At 43.6% G+C, this 17,902-nt stretch overlaps 1 protein-coding gene across 3 annotated transcripts in view; it reads left to right on the top strand.

The window, feature by feature from the left end:
• The window catches only part of Clnk (cytokine-dependent hematopoietic cell linker), a 171,271-nt gene that overhangs the window by 13,157 nt on the left and 140,212 nt on the right, over positions 1-17,902 (top strand). For all 3 annotated transcript variants that reach the window (XM_011240734.1, XM_006503974.2, NM_013748.3), the window contains one exon: positions 1,454-1,506. In XM_011240734.1, the coding sequence (XP_011239036.1) occupies positions 1,496-1,506 (11 nt within the window). In that variant the 5' untranslated portion in view covers positions 1,454-1,495. The remainder of the gene's footprint in view (positions 1-1,453; positions 1,507-17,902) is intronic.

Below are 17,902 nucleotides of genomic sequence, written 5' to 3'. Positions count from 1 at the left end.
AAGACTAAGTTCTCCACCAAGGCTGCACATCTAGATGGTCTCAACTCTTTCTCTCCCCTTGGCCTGGGATACGAATTGTTTTTCTCCCTGATATGGTGTTCACCCTCTTCACCACCTCAGAAGAGATGACTTCCTGAGGGGACCATGAAAGAGACACGCCACCCTGTCCAAAGAACCACAGGGGAACAAAATCCTAAGATGAGTTACTCCTTTCCTTCCTGTCAGTGACAGACCTGAAGTGCAGGAGTAGAGGTGTGGCAAGGAGCAGCACACTCACGGGTGTCAGAGGACCTGAGCCCAGTCCTGGCTCCTCAGTAACTTCTCCACAGCTGTTACTCCAAGATTATATAGATCAAGTATGAATCCAACCTTTGGAGATGAACTGTGAGCTTCATTTTCAAGCTATGAAATCCATCCTCTGCCCTGTTCCACTAATCTGGGAGCCCCAGGGGTGTGATAAGCATCAGTCACACCAATAGTTCCTCCTTCCTGGATTCTTCTTGACTTTAGCCAATGGGAGACAACAGCAGATGGCCCGGGACAGGAGACACATGAGCTGACTCTTTTTTTCCCACCCTCTGTAGCTAGCTCTCTCCTGAAGCTGCCCTTCACTGAAAACTACTGCTCTTCCACTCAGTCTCCGAATTCCCATCACCACTCCCTCCCTTCACCCTTCTTTGTACAATGACAGCACCCGTTTCTACCGCCCCCATGTGTCCCACTATCTTTCCTGTCCTACCTGCTCGCAACTTCCAAAGAATCATGTTACACTATTCTCAAATTATCTAATATGCGAACTCTGTTTCTTGCTGGATCTCCAGACGCTACAGTGGAAACATCCTATACACTTTCTATCATCTTGGAATACATTAAACGTGGTCACTGATGCAAAGCACTTACTGCATGCTCCCGGAGTCTCTGCTGCTAATTTATATGGTAAATGGAGCTAATGATCCCTCCTCCGAGGGTGAATACTAGGCTCAAATAAAAGGTGGTGGCTGATGCAAAGTGGTATACAAATGAAACTTCCAGTAAATATTTTATGGGAAAGTCACAGGGAAATGAAAAGCATCCCTTGTCAAGCCTGCTTCGGCAAACCTGTGGACTCCTCAGAGCAGAACCAACAGAGCCTGGGCTAACGCTTCCTAGGTGCCCAGGGAAAGTGTACAATTGCATGCAAGGGAAAACCACACTCAGTGCATGCTTGCTCAGCTCCCGAGGGCAGATGGGATGGATGCTGACAGAAGGAGGACAGCATGTCGGGGGATGGGGAGTCCCTCCCCCACCCTGTGCCAGAAATAAACCGATTTTTGACCTACATTGATTTGCTTCCTCTCTCTGCCTCTAGGCCGGCACCTGCTTCAAATCCGGCAAAGAAGCAGAGGTAGCATGTTCAACAGAACTAAAACATGATGCACAAGGTCCAGTAATAGATTTCTTTTTGCCTCCACAGGCTGAGTTGAAGATCCCTCTCCTTTGCCAGGTGCCAAGGACCATGACCAGCCAGTAAGTACCAGACAGCACTTTGAATTCCAACTTCTATCATCTAAAGCAGTGGCTCTCAACTTGCCTAATGCTGTGACACTTTAATACAGTTCCTCATGTGTGGTGAATCCCTCCAACCATAAAATTATTTTTGTTGCTACTTCATAACTGTAAGTTCGCTATTGTTATGAATCATAATGTAAATGTCTGATATGCAACCCCGAAGGGATTGTGCCCCACAGGTTGAGAACCTCTCTATTCTAGAGACCACGGGAGACACAAGATAGATGATGTCTCAATAGTGCCACTGTGCCCTGATTGGAAGGGGATTTCCTAAGAGACAGGGCTTGATGTGTGCTTGGTGGTCCAGTAGCAACATGTTCGTGCACACACCACTTGTTCTGGTCCAGCATAAGTGGGCAGCTAGAACAGGACTGAGAAGTCCAGGACTAAGACACAAGACACTCCCACAAAAATACCAAGAGTCACTCACAGCCAGTGTGTGATATGGTACGTGTAAACACCCTGTGACTCCCACAGGATAAAACCAATAACCGTGCTTTCTCTGTACAGAAAGCCAGAATCAGGGATGTGATTGGTTTACGATAACCAGATGTGTATAGAAAAACTCAACCATGGCTTGTGTCTGTGAATATAGAAAAAAAAAGCAGCAGTCTTAAATGCTCAAGAAATGTCTATAATGCAAAAATAACACCTTCGACGAGAGAAAACTGATGTGCTGTGATGCCTAATTTGGGCCGTCATTTTGGTTGGACTAAGAAATGCAAAGGGATCAGTGAAGTGCACCGTTGGCTGTGTCTGGGATGCAGCCTCTAGAGACAGCTAGATTCTGAGGGCTTCAACCTAGTGAATGGATCAATTCCCTGATGGATCCCTAAAGACGATCGGTGCTACTGGGAGGGGGTAAAATCTAGGAGGGGCTTAGCCAAAGGAAGAACATCCCTGGGGGAATGTCTTTGGGAGCTCTTTCTGCACTGGCCTCTTCCTACCTGTCCTCCCTCCGGTTCCTAAATGCCAAGGTGTGAAGTGTGATATGTCATGCCTTATCCACCAGGATGGCCTGGTATATATGAAGCCATACGCAGAGTGAATTCTTCTTCCCGTTAATTGTTGCTGTCAAACATGTTGTCACAGTGATATGGAAAGTGGCAAATGCAGGTACTAACTCTGAACTCGGTTTACTTAGATATTTATTGACCTTACCGACCTTTTGACTTGGTTACATGGCAGATCGAGAAGCAGGTTGATAGCACCAGAGAGGGTGTGCTAAAAGTGTCCGAGTGTCTCTCAAGCCCTGGCTCCACTTTACAGCTGTGTGATCCTGGGGGAGTTACCTAACTCTGTGGGTGGCTGAGAAATTACAGAGCCGTCTGGACAGCGGGATGTGGCCTACAGAGGGAAGAACAACTTGGCTTTCAGTGGCTCCCAGAAGAACACTTGGTGGCACACAGAGAATGGTTCATTATGGCAAATAAATGCCGACTTAGAGCAGGCACTGCTATAACCCAAGGGAAAAGCTCTGGTAACATGAGCACCCACAGACCCCATGGGAGTTCAGCATTGGGCAGACTAACCTCTGTCCCACAGGATGGGGAAGCTGGAGCCCATCCTAGGCCCTTATTCTTACTGCAGAGGAGTGAGCAGGGAACTCCCTGGCATACCGTCTGAAGATGGGCTTGTCACCTGGACTGCAGTTCAGTTCAGAGCATCTCAGCTCTCTTTCTTCTGTGTGGCTGAAGCAGGTGCATCCGTACAACATCCTTAGTATTTCTGAACTTCAGCATCCCTGGCCAATCTTTTCCCAGGAAGGAACAGAGTGTAATAGTGGAAGTCCAGTCCACCACAGTGGGAACAGAAAGCCTAGGAAGGGGGTGGTGCTGCCATCCGAGTCATCTGTGGCTGCATTAAAGGAGCTGAGTTCTCAGACTCCAAACTATGGTGAAGGGTAAGTGTAGCAAAGTGCCAGTTTGTATTTTGGATGTGCACTAAAGGACTGTGGTGAAAGAATAAACCAACCATTGGGGCAAGTGCTCAAGGGCTGTGGCAGTCAGGGGATGGTGGCTTAAGACAACAGAAATTCATCCTTTCGTAGTTCGCAAGGGTCCAAGTTCAAATAGAGGTGCTGTCAGGGCTGGCTCTGCAGGGTCCTTTCTGCTTCCCTAGCTTCTGTTGGCTCCCAGCATCCCTTGACTTGGGCTTGTATTGCTCCAATCTCATCTGCTCCTAATGACAGTTAGACTCCTCGTCTGCTGGTCTCAACTCTCCCTCCACCTCTACAAAGACACTTGCCATTTATTCTAGAATTTACCCAGATTAACCCCAAATTATATCATATCAAAATCTTCAGTTACACTTAGAAGGACCCTTTTTCCAAATAAAGGCACACTCATAAGTACTGGGAACTCAAATGGAAATGTATTTCAGAACCACTTGCCAACCCGTACTACAGGAGGCTCTACACCCAGTCCCATGTTCCTCTCGGGGAGCGCTGCGGAATTTCGTTGACCATTCCGGGGAGATTTGCTATGTGTCCCCATCTAACTGGTAGTTGAGATTCCCTTTCCTTGGTCTCTGACTCCATCCTGTAATGGTGCCTCCTTTATTGAGAGGAGAGTTTATCCCTCTCAAGAAGGGTTTTGGTACTTTGGTTTTGGTTGGATACCTATCAACTTGGAAATGGCCTTTTAAAAAACATGCTAAAATGTATCTTAATGATTTCTGCTTTAGAATACCCTAAAAATGAACTTGACAATAACTACCTGGGAACACATTGCCACTGGCTCATATGCACTGGTTTTTGCTGGGGATGAGTTAACCTGGAGCCACCCACTTTCCCATTTGCCTGTCCTACACCTCAGCAGCAGGAATCTGCCTTGTTGAGTTCCCAGAACTCTGAGGATATTTATCTCCATCAATGCAAACTTGTCTTTATTCTGTCCTCTTCTGTATTCTCAGATCAGTTAGTCCCTATAGAGTTGCTGCAGGTCAGTCCTAAGAAAGAAAGAGAATACTAAAAGAACACACACACATATGCACACACACACACACATGTACATGCACACACATGCGCACACTAGTACATGCACACTCACACACATACATGCACACTCACACACATATACATGCACACACATACACACATGTACTTGTACATACATGCATATGCATACACATACATGCACACTCATGCACATGTACATACACTCACACATGTACATGCACACACATGCATGTGCACACTCACACACACATACATGCACACACACATACACACATGTACATGTACATGCACACACACACACACAAATGCATGCAGCAGCACTACACAAATGAAAGCTGCCTCTCAATGCTCTGTGCTATTCTCACCACCCGGGGGGTGGTCCCTGAACAACTGTCCAGGGTTTCCTGATCAGTGGGACTTGGTCACTGTAACCACAGACTGTATCATCTGGAGACTTTAAGAAACAGAGAAGCCCAGGCACCAAGCCCAGCGCCCTGAATCAGAATCTGAGTGTTTATAGACTCCAGAAGTGCTGAACTAGACCACAGTTCCCAGACCCATTTCCTTCTGTGCATGGGTGAAGGAACTGCAGTGGTCACCAAGATACAACCAGAGGATGCAACTGTGCATCTCTGGGAGTGTCGTTTGAAAGTGCAGAACCTTGCCTCCACACTGAGAACTGAGAGAACTGCACTGTGCTGCTCTGAGCCCCGCCCCCTAGGGGTGGAGCAGCCCCTTCCTTAATATTAACCTAGTTAATTAACTCCAGGTGGCAGATCCTAAACCCAAGGGACATCAGAATCCTGAGGCAAGTTCCAGGAAACAATGCCCATGTCCTTCTGCAGGCCAAAGAAACAAGAACAGCACTGTGCATTTGGACATGTGATTCCTCAACGTGAAATTCTTTACAGTTCTGTAACTGAATTTCCAATGACCCTTTGTGACTGAGACCTAATTCCTTACTCTCAGTGTTGGTCAGCTTGGGTTTCTACAAGGAAATGCCTTAGCTGGATGACTCATAACCAACAGAAACATGTCCACAGTTTTGTACCCTGAAAAGCCCCAGGACAAGCTATGGGCAGGTTTGCTCTCCAGTAAGAACCTTCTCCCTGGCTCATAGCTGGAATCTCTTGTGTGTGTTCTCCCCTGGGGGAAAGGACAGGAAGTGTACTCTAGGATCTCCCTGGTGGTGGCATAAATGCTAATTGGGAGTTTTGCCACTGTGCCCTGATCATCTCCCTAACAGTCCCCGTGCTTTACCACCATCACCTTGGTGATTAGATTTTAACCTGTGGATTTGGAAGAACACAAGTTGACAGGAGTCTGGCCAGCTGGAGCATGGTGAGCATGCCTCCAGCAGGCCTTGCCCTTCCCCCTTTCTCTCTGCCTTGAAAACCAAAAGGATTAGATCACAACTAGCCTCCAAGGTCCAGTCCCTTATGTGACCACTTCCTCCTCCTGAGGCTGACTACCAAGATGCAGCTATCAACCACTGAAGCCAGCAATCAAAATCCCTCTTTGACTCACCTATATAATATGCCCAATTAAAATTAAACACCTCATCCTAACACAGGGTTTCCCTTTACTTTTATAAACCACCATTTTCCTATGGGCCACATCTGTCTCCTCTCTATCCAGAGGCAGTCCTTGTCCCCCTCCAGAACAAATATTCTTTACCCATCTCCCTTGTATCTTTTATCCCCTCTTCTTTGTTCCCTTCCCCTTCTCCCTCTTCCCCTATCTCCTCTCTTTCTCCCTTATCCCTGCCCTCTGTCTCTCTGGGGCAAATAAATCTCCTTTATGCTGAGAACTTGGTCTTTGGGGTCCTGAGCCAATACTTGCACAAACAGTTAAATCGTTATGGGATTTCCTGTTAGGGACTTTTATAGTGAATGAATGAATGAATGAATGAATACAAATGAATGAGTGGTAGAGAATAAGACTATTTACACACACCAGGAAATCATATGTTTACCTTCCTACATATGTCATAGGTACCTACACTCATACATTTCACATAGGTACAGATAAATGCCATACAAGTGTCTACCACATCTTTCTATACAGTCCTACCACTCTATCAAAAGTATTTGCTCCTCCATGCTTTATGAGCTAAACACATCACCTACAAAGATCAACAAGATTGGTCCTTGTCCTCCAAGAGCATTTCCAAGTGTTAAGCAAATCATTTTTGAGATAATGTGGAGAATGATTGGGAAAAAAAAAAAAAAACACTGCAGGAACTTAGAAAGTCCAGATGTCATGATTCTAGAGGGCTTCTGAAGGAAGCAAGCTGTTTTGAACTGGCTTTCTGTGCCCCACACCAATGGCTTCCCTAGAAATCCATTCAACTGCATGAAGCCTCATTCCCTGAAGCACAGGAATGCCTTGAGAAGAGAGAGCATAGGCCTGCTTGCTGCCCTATAACACATCAGAGCTGGAGAAAGGAGACTTGGGGTTTGGTTTCTAGTGCCCCTTTATTTTTCTTAACAGGCCCCAGAACCTTAAAGCTATGGCTCCTTGGCATCTTGGAAGAGAGAGTCATCTGAGTGCTTCCTTCCAAGCCCTTTCCAGTAAGCCATGCTCTGGCTGAGACTCCCTAGCGTCCCAAGCAAAGAACATGATCATACAACCCAGACTGTATTCTGGATGTATCAGCAGCCCCAGTGCCCACAGTAAAAGACGCTAAAAGACACACACACACACAAATAATAATAATAAAGTGGGTTTGTTTGTTATTAAAATTCTCCCTAGTGTTGATGGAAATTCAAGAAAAATATCCGAAAATAAAATAAGAAGTGGAAAATGGCCAATTAGCCTTGCACCCAGACTCAATGCCACTCTGCTGCAGATTTCTGAAATCAACTTCGTAAATCTGTGCGGGATGTTATTGAAATGTAAGGAAACTCTTAAAACCTTGTATTGTTTCCAGTCATCTGCTCAAAAACTTCTGGTCGTATTGGATGCACTGTGCCCCGTGGGTAAACTTTTCTCCAAATCACGCTGGTATAACACTGCTACTCAAATCAGTCTGCTGATCCAGTCTTTACATCTTCAACGTCAGAAGGCTTGGAAATGCTGACAGTCATTTGTGACTAATGTTTCCAGCAAAGTCCAACCTGCAAACCCTGCTCTGTGACTCTGTCCATGTGTCTTACTGCAGAATAACCAGGAGTTGTTCCAGACATCAATAAGCAGTTTAGAAAACATAGCACATGGGCCATATAGTTTTTTCATTCACAATATTCTGAATTCCCAGCCCCAAGGACCTTGGTGAAGGATGGTGGGCCCACATTTCAGTGAGTTATTTTATCTAGCCGTTGGTGCTACATAGGTAAGACGCTACCTACAGAGCCTTATGAGGCAGTTTTATTACCAGGATTAAGTTGGACTCTGGGAATATCAGAATGGGCTGCTAGATGCTGCCCAGCTGTCATTTTCCTGTGTCTGCCACATGTACCACAATTCCACTCTGCAGTCTGTGGCTCCATGGGAACACAAGCACCAGTCACTTGATAACTCACTGTTTCTTTCTTTGCGTGAGGGAATATAGCATTAACGTTTGCTTGTTTTGGAAAATTTTGATGGCAATCTAAACAAAACAACAAAATATGAATTTTGCTAAGCACAATGACAGCCCTCTAAATAGTCTTTTCACTTAATTCAGGGTCTCACCGTGAAGAGGAAAGGTTAAAGAAAATACAAAGGTCATTGATCATCCCTGCAGGCCAGGAACTCTGCTATCATTCCTCCTGGAATCCAGGTCATGCCCTCTGGATGCTCTGCATCCAAATTCCCTTCCCACGGTACCACACAAGATTCCTATTCGAGTTATGCTGTTTCCAAATCCAGTCTGTTATAGCCACATATATCTGACTCCAAAACCCATGTGTAGTAGTTTGAATGACAATGCTCCCCCACGGGCTTATGTATTTGAATAGTAGTTCCCAAGTTGGGAGAACTGTTTGTCCTTGTTAACGGATGTGTATCACCAGGGGGTAGGCTTTACGGTTTCAAAAGTACATGCCACTTTCAGTTAGCCGTCTCTTTCTCATACTTCGGGGTAAGATGTAAGCTCTCAGCTCTTGCTCCAGTGCCACGCTTGCCTAATTGCTACCGTGCTCTCCGCCATGGTGGTCACAGACTCTAGCCATCTGGAACTATGAGCCTTAAATTAAACACTTTATGAGTTTCCTTGCTCATAGCGTTCTATATGAGCAACTGACAAGTACCCGAGACTCCACAATCATGCACCATATTAAACTGTTTTCAGTGATTACCTATAATGATGAAGAGCAAGTTCCTCACGTGTTTCTCATCCGAGACTTATTACCAAACAGAATGGCAGCTTTGCTTGTTAGAGGAATATATGCGCTCTTAAAAAAACCCAGTCTGTGATAAAATTCACTCAACTCCAAAATGGAGATACTTGAGAGAAGAAACTCCTCTCTCACGGAAGCTCATCACAGTGTCTGGCACCCAGGGAATGTTCAATAGATAGTTCCCTCTTCTGTGGGAATGATAAAATGAAACTCCATGTAAACTCCAGGTCATTATTTTCCTTCATAACATGTGTGAACAACCACTGTGTTCGACCTCAGAGAGCAGCTTCATTTTGATTTGCAGGAATTAATAAGTGTAAACCCTACTGAATCTAGGGGAAATGAGAAGGAGTGATTTTGGCACCCTGAGATCAGAGTCCTATACCCAGCTGAGCAGTCAGGATGGCTGCCCTCAGAGTTCCCCAGAAGTAATTAGGAACTAACTCTCGGGCCAACTAGACCCATCCCGATGCTGAGGAAGCTGCCTCTCTAGGACTCGGTGGTATGGTTCACTGGTAATTAAAAAATTGCAAGCTGTGCAAGGAGCACAGCTGAGATCCACAGAGAGAGTTTTCCAGAGGTTGCAGGCATGGCCAGAGATGCTGTTGGCAGGAGCAGCAGGCATGATCAGTCCTGAGAAAATGAAGATGGTCCATGATGGGAAAATGATGCTTTCAAGACAGCCTTCCTAAGCCTCTCACAGCAAACTATGTAGGGAAGGAGCTGACAGACCTATCTCATTTAATATTACTGGGGCACTTCCAGCTGAACAAACTTAGTCTCCAGGGGACTGCCCAGAAGTTTTGACTTTTCTGAGTTATAACTTTTTAAAGTGTCATGGAGAATAAAAAAAAAAAGGCTGTGTTATGTTTTAATATTTAAGTTTACTGTGCTGGCCAGAGATCAGAGTCCTACACCCTGCTGAGCATTCAGTATGGCTGCCCTCTTAGTTCACTAGAAGTAATTAGGGACCAACTCTCAGGCCAGACTTTTCATTGATATGACATGCCAGGAAAGGAACAATTTAAGAGATGAAGGGCTTAGTTTTAGGGGTTTGATTTTACTGATGGTTCCAAAAGATTCAGTCCGAGGTAGTGTGTAGATCATTGCCTTGCGCCTGAGGCAAGACAAACTGTCAGGGCATCAGGAAGTGTGGCCAGGCTATGCACCTCCTGACCTGAGTCAGAGAAAGAGGATGACCATGAGTAGGAATCTTTTACCTCTTAATTATAACCAAGATCCATCCAGAATGGTGTTGCTTATGTCAAGGGTGGGTCCTCCCTTAGGACTGAACCATACAGGCATTTCTCAGTGAAACAAGTCAAGATAAAAATTAGCCATCACAGTTATCACCACATAATTATGTACATTATGTATAATATACATATATGTATATGTAATGCAAAGGAGGCTGGGGAGATGGTTCCACGGTTAAGAGCATACATATACATATATGTATATTATGAAGCCGATGCTTCAAGCTCCCGCCATTTTCACGGAACTGTGAGCTGAAGCAAACCCTTTCTCCCTTAAGTTGCATAATTATGTACATTATGGCACACTTTAAAATACAAAAATTTATGCATAAACAAACAAAATAAATACCTCTAACTGAGGCCATCACAAGTGGCGGGTGTTTCTGGGTATTTCCATTCAGAGTTTCTTTTTTGCTTTGTGAGCTGCCTGGTGTGGGTGTTGGGAACCAAACTCGGGTCCTCTGGAAGAACAGCAAGTGCTCTTAACCGTGGAACCATCTCCCCAGCCTCCTTTGCATTACACATACTTTCCAAACTATCATCTGTTATCTAGACAACTATGTGTGGCAGTGTTAATCATCAACTTGTCAACGATCTGGAATGCAGACATACCTGGGAGGAATTATTTATCCCTTAAGTTGCATCCTCTGGGCATGCCTATGATAGAGCATATTGATTGAAATAGGAAGATCTGCTTAAAAGTGGGCAGCACGATTCCTTGCACCTGGGACCCTGGAAAAAGGAGCTGAGCACAGGAATTCATCGCTCTCTGCTTCCTGCTTGTGGATGAGATGGGAGCCGATGCTTCAAGCTCCCGCCATTTTCACGGAACTATGAGCTGAAGCAAACCCTTTCTCCCTTAAGTTGCATTTGACAAGCAGTTTATCAGAGCAACAGAAAAATAAATTATGACACCATATTTACTACACTTCCTTTACCAAAAAGTACATGTCATGATCAAATTTAACAAAATTAATTGAGTCAAGCCAAAATACTAAGATGCTATACGTTATTATTAGAAATCAGAGGGAAAACAGCAACCTTTGGGATCTAGTGTGAGAGGCCAGTGGGGAACTACATCACATTGACAGGTCGTAATGAGTGCATAGAATTTAACAAATAAATATGTTGAAACTTGTCTTTATGTCAGGGACTCAAAGAAGGCTAGCCAGCCTTCACTTGAATGTCTGTATCCGGTCTAGGGTCAGCTTTCCCTAGCAGATGAGATGTAAGAAAGTGGACTCCAGAGAAAGTTGATCATGTTCAAATGAGACTGAAGTGGTAAAAGCCTTCAGTTTTTCATGGCAAAGACAAAAATCAATGTCAAACTAGATATCCTGGAAAATGTACCAATCAGAAAGTAAAAGGGGGATGTCCCCGGGGTCTGAGGTCTGAGGTCTGAGGTCTAGCTGCTTAGAGTTTCCTGCTTAAGAGACCCTCACAAAGAGCGAAGGAGACATAGTCACTTGCTAAATAACAAGCCTCTGAGATTGAGCACCTCCCACTTGGTTCTTCATTCTTGTTTTTATCCTTCTCAATTCATTTCTAAGAGATGAAATATTTTTCCTGCAATTTTACAAGTGTAAAAGGAATTCTGTGAGCTAATCCATGAAAGCAGATACTAAAGTCAAACATTTGCTTAGTTGTCAGAGTGGAGCAACTAAATACTTCTGTGATTAAGAGTTCAGACTCTAGAACAGTCTGATGGCCATGTTCTCTCTGATGCTCTTTAGCTATGAGACTATAAACACGTATTTTGACTTCTCGTGCTGTTCTTACTATTACGTAAAAATGATAGCAATGGTAGCTTTCTCAAAGCACTGTCGAAAATGTCAAATGGCTTAACACAATGTGTTTAGCACTGTGGACAGCACAGAGAGAGAGCCTTCCATACAAAGAGGGAGCCTTTCATACACGAAGCCAATGGTGGTTTGCAAACATCATGACAATATTTCCACCCATTTGTTTTTGTTATGATTGCTTTTGTTACCTGAAATCAAACCTTTCAGAGATGAGTCTTCTCTCCTTCCTATAAACGGCATGATCATGTGATAGTTTAATCAACAGAATGTGATGAAAGAGACCTGGCACCAAGATTAGGGATTTCATTTAAATATCCATTTAGCTCTACTTTCTACTTAGGGAGTCAGCAACCACCCAGATTGTGTGCTATCATCACCATGCAACACAGAGAGCTCAAAAGAGACTGTGAGGCTAGGGCACTAGGCATCAGACATGACTGCCAACAAGCCATCTCTAGCATGCATTCTGGTCATTCTTGAGGCATCTTCTCAATAGAATAGCACCAAAGAACCCAAGAGGAATCCAACAAATTGATAACCAAAAGAGATGAGAGAGAGACAGAGACAGAGAGAGAATCACTTTGAGCTACTGCTTTAGTTTATTATATTTAACAGAACTCAATGCCTAGAACAGATCGTATGTTTATTTTATACATAACAATTACTACACTCGCAAGGCCTATGCTGTTGGATATTAAAGCTCAGTTTTGGGTTTATATAACTTCTTGGATGATGGCGGATCATTCATTCTAGGTGAGAATGGAAATAAATGAACGAATCCTAGTGTGCAAGCAAAGAAGTCCACTAGGTATGTACTGGGATTCGGGAGAACAGAGAGGATCACATGGTTACTCTGTGGACCGGCTGTTGCATGAGCTTTCATGGGGAGATATAAATAAATATCTATTTGTCCCAAATAATGTCACCAGGATGTGACTCTGCACTCATCTCAGCTCCCTGGTCCTTGAGATAGGCACTAAAAGAATTCAGATAAGATGGAGTGCAGTGAGGAATGGAGACATGGTTTACTTCAGAGTAAAGGGATGCACTCTCAAGGAACAGGAGTGAGCAATGGCTAAAGGGATTGTTGCAGAGCAGAGCTCACTCTCAAGGGCCAAGAATGGACAATGTAGTCAAAGAGACTACATTGTGGAGCAGAGAATACCCTCAAAGGGTGAGAGTAGACACTGACCAAACAGACCATTGCGCCACAGTTTAAGCAGGCTTTCATAGTAGTTCTGGAATCTCTAGAACTGGCAGGTTTTCCTGAGGGGCATTTTCCTGTGCAGGTGACTACAGTCCCATTTGGGTTCATTGTTCTTTACCAGAAAGCCTCCAACTAGACAATGATCTTAAGACTTCCAGGCAGTTCAGATAGGCATGTCCCCACCCAGGGCCAGAAATCTCCAGTCTTCTAATCAGTCCTGGTATTTCAGTTCCTTGTCTGATAAGCCTCAGATGGTAGGGGGAGGAAACTATCCCCAGTGACCTTTGAACCCACTAATATCTCTCACCCAACAATAAGGCAGCAAAGTTCAAAGAAATGACTACATCCAAGTCTATCTTGCTGAATCAAAGAGCTTACTGAGGTTGCGTATGGAGTTCAATAGCTGCATTAGCCAACAATCCCACCCAAGCATAAACAATGGCTCAAGGGCTGAATCTTGGGAGTTCCATTGCTTGTTCAACCTTCTATCGCATGAATGTGAAGATGGACGGAGCATTAGGTGGGATTCTGTTGGATTTCTGTCTACCTAGTTCCATAAAGTAGATATTACTGTGTGGTCTTGCTATTTCATTGTTGTGATGGAGGGTCAAGGTGCTGTGCTTCGTGATGGCTTGATGGTTGTGTTAAACCTGGAAGAAATGGCTTTACTGTCACAGGAACAAAAATTGAAGTGAGCGTCTGCTCTAGAAGGGTCATCCTTAAATGAGGTGCAATCTGACTTGAGCCTGTTAACAAACACAAAAGGAGACGAGAGACCGGATGGATGTTCATAAGTAATGAGAGCAGCTGGGGAAGTTCTATCAGGTTTGAATGGAAAGAAGAACACTAAACTGACTGATAATTTGACTTTTGTTCCTTAAAACTGATTCTGAGTAATTGGAGAGATAATTGCTTGACTATTTCTAGTGAATGGTGAAATTTAATTTCCTGTGTCTCTCTATTGATGGGTGCTTTTTTTCCAGGGGTGGGGCGGGCGGGGGTGGCAGTGAACTACAGAGCAAAATGAGGAGAATAGAGGCCTGAATTGGGCTGGTGGCTTTTTAAAGGCCCTACAGAAGGGCTGGCTTTTGATGGCCTGCACCAGGCCTGCACCACTTCCTCGGTGACCGGCTGCAATTACAGGCATTTGTGTCCCCATTGTCACTGTTATTGTTTGCTTGAACAAAAATCCTTTGAAGAATAAAACAATTTCCAGCTTTACATCCATGCGGTTTTGAAGGGTTTTACCCACCAAGATGCAAAAGCGAAGCAAATGAAGAAGAACTGTGAAATGATTTCCCACCATCTTTCACAAGGCCTCGTTTCCTTCCTTTATTTTTTCAAAAACTTTAAGTATTAATTAGTTGTAAGAGACTATGTATTGTTGATGCAAAAAAAAAAAAAAACCCTCAGCTTTTGCCTCAAGGGGAATAAAAGATAGTTTGTTCTAAAGCTAAATGTGGGTGACTGTGGGCTAGGAACATAGATCCTCGAATACAATGTTCCAACATGAAAGCAATGACATGGAATTTTTATGGTAATGGAACAAAGAACATTATAAATCAAGACAATTTTTAAATTCATGGGTGGGAACGTGAGGGAGCTGATATAGCGGGTACGAGGACATCAGCTGCATACCCACAATGTTATCTCATAGCCTCAAATTCTTTAGCCTGATCTTTCATAGTAAATAGGGCTTTGTGATGTCAATACATTCCAAAGGTTTTTATCTGTTTATCAGAATGTCAGGTCTGATACAGAGGTGGGCCAGGGATGGTCTCTTACAGCATAAAATTGCCCCCAAAGAAACTGTAATTAGCCTATGAGATCAGCAACTTTCCAAACTCTGCCTTGTCACTGAAGATTTTATCAACCAGTCAGCCTCGAAGGCAGGGGCTCCTCTTCGGGAGTCCTTGTTTGTCTTGTCAAATCTGCACACACTCTGGGAAAGACTGGAGCAACTGGAATCTGTGAGCTTGCCCTCGATATTAAAGCATCTCCCTTGTTTTAAATGTTTGTAGCCTCCCCTTCTATTTCCTTATTGCGGGGCTTGCTTTCCTTCGTGGAGTTTGGTAAGGGGGTAGGTGTATGACCACATGCGCACACCCTTCTCTCATTCTAGTTTTTCCTGTACTTGTTTCTTTTTTTTTTTCTTTTCTTTTTTCTTTTTTTTCTTTTTTCTTTTTTTTTTTTTTTTTTTTTTGTCACCAGCAGTGTGTATTTCTTAAACTTTTACTCATTTTTAGAGAGACTATGGGCTAAACAGAACAATGCAACATTTCTTTCAGGTTCCAAAATTGAAATTTCACAAAAACATTAGTTTTGCCGACTCACTAGTTACACCAAGTGCTGTTTCTCACTTATCTGTATTCTTCTCATAAGCTCAATGTAACAGTTCTGTTACCCGCACACACACAGGTGACAGAGAGCCGGGGCTTCTGGTACCTTAGCTTGGATTCAGACACTCAGGTAAAGCAGTGCCATCATAGCTTAACATTCTGTACTTTTGCATTTTCCATCTTCTATAAGAACTTACTGTGTGTGCACAGGAGTGTGGTGGATGCGCTTACGAGCAGACATGGGAGAGGGAAGTTGTTCTCCATCACTCTTCCTGCTCCTCCCAGGAAGGATCTACCAACCCTGCCTCTCTTCACTGGGAACTGGGATTACAGATGTGAGCAGGGATCCAGCTTGTTAGTTACAGACACACCTGGCTGAGCCTAAAAGTCAATCCTGGCCTCACCACCCAACCATCTCTCTCTCCAGCTTCCTGTTCTGAAGGGTAAGATTAATACATGTCAGGAGCGCACACACAGGTGGCAAGCTTGAGGACACCCTTCAAATGCCACATTAGCTACAGCATGACTCACCTGGGTAGAGAAAATCGCCATCCAAGCAGGACTGAGCCAACAGAAACAAACCTATCCAAGGCCCTTAAAATTCCTTTAATTTTTTTTTAACTTATTACTAATTTGGTCCATCTGTTGGTTTGTGCAAGTATGGAGGTCTGAGGACAATTTAGGGGAGTCAGTTTTCGCCCTCCAGTGTGGGTACTAGGGATCAAACTCTGGTCAGGTAACTATTTTGTTTGATAGGCTGGGATCATAAATTCTCAGGTAGAATTCTAGCACCCAGGTTTTAATAGTGTAGACAGGATCAACTTCTGGGCTCTTTTGGTTAAACCATCTGCCTGATCCCGGCATCACTGGCACAGCGCTTAGGGGTGCATCTAGGCTAAAGAAAGGGGTCCCTATGTAGTCTGTACTTGTTTCTTAATTTTGTCTTCTGTTTCTGTGTGTGTGTGTGTGTGTGTGTGTATGAGAGAGACAGACAGAGACAGAGACAGGGAGAGGTTTCCTTGGATATTTTATACATACTAAAAACATCAATATTTACTTAAAACTATATTTCTATGTTTTAGAGTAAATATATTCCACTTAGTTTTTATTGACAATTTGTCACAATCAAGAATCACCTAGAAGAGGCAACGTGAATGAATGCCGAGTTCATACTGGCCTGTGGCCATGTCTGTAGGGGAATTGTCTTGTTTGTTGATTCATTTGGAAAGGCCCACTCCACTGAAAGCAGGGCCAGCATCCTCACCAGTTATTCCACCTCCACCCTTCCACCTCATCTCATCCCCCTTTAATCCCCCACCCAACTCATCATCTTCCCACCCTCCCACTTTCCCACCCCTGCTAGCTGAGCAGGAACTGGAACAAGCCTGCCTGGAAGAGGCTTCCTTCCATGGTTTCTACTTGATACTTCTTCCTTAAGGTCCTGCCCTGACTTCCCTCAAGGATGAACTGTGACCTGGGAGTTGTGAGATAAAACAAGCCTTTCTTTCCTCCAGTTAGTTTTGGTGAGTGTTTTATCACAGCAAGAGAAAAGCAAACTAGAAAAAAAAATAACACAGAGACATTCCAACACTTTCATTCTAATCACACATTTTATATGTTACCAATGCCGTGTATTTAATGTTATCTTACATACTAATTGTTTAAGTTTTTATAGTACTTTCTAGACAGTCAAGGATTTTAAGTATATACCCAAATAGCAACATAATCTTTGGTCGTTCTTCTTTATATCTCAAACTAACTGCAGCCAGGCAGTGGTGGTGCACGCCTTTAATCCCAGCACTCGGGAGGCAGAGGCAGGTGGATTTCTGAGTTCGAGGCCAGCCTGGTCTACAAAGTGAGTTCCAGGACAGCCAGGGCTACATAGAGAAACCCTGTCTTGAAACCCCACCACCACCAAAAATAAAAAAACAAAAAAACAAACAAACAAACAAAACTAACTGCAAACATCATTTCCATTCAACATTAAAATCTCAGTCTGAAATTTGCTGTACTGAGGTCTATTATGAAAAATAAACACAAATTAGAAAAAATACTTTTCATATTAAAATAAAACTTCAAATGGCTTTTAAAATGATAGCATAACCTCAGGGACAGATAACCTCAGGGTAGCACTGTTTTGTTTTGTTTTGTTTTGTTTTGTTTTGTTTTGTTTTGTTTTCTCAGAATTATCATTTTCCCATGTTCTCTTGATGCTGATACAAAGTTTGTTGTTTTTAATAAGACATTTATTTCTTTTCCATCTCAATACTGTTCCCTTTGTATTTGATTTTCTTGCTGTATTGTTGGATTGAAGTAAGAAAACTCATTTCAGAGACAGAAGCTTAAAAATGAAAGCTTTATTTTCTGAGCTTGCAGGGAAGTGGCCAGTTCAAGATCTGAAGTCCCTGACGGGAGATTGTACCACATTTTTATAGGACGGGAACACAAAGCAAGTGAGAGAGGGGTGAA

This window comes from Mus musculus, chromosome 5 (genome assembly GCF_000001635.26).
Source record: "Mus musculus strain C57BL/6J chromosome 5, GRCm38.p6 C57BL/6J".
Lineage (NCBI taxonomy): Eukaryota > Metazoa > Chordata > Mammalia > Rodentia > Muridae > Mus > Mus musculus.
This window is presented reverse-complemented; position numbering and strand designations above follow the sequence as displayed.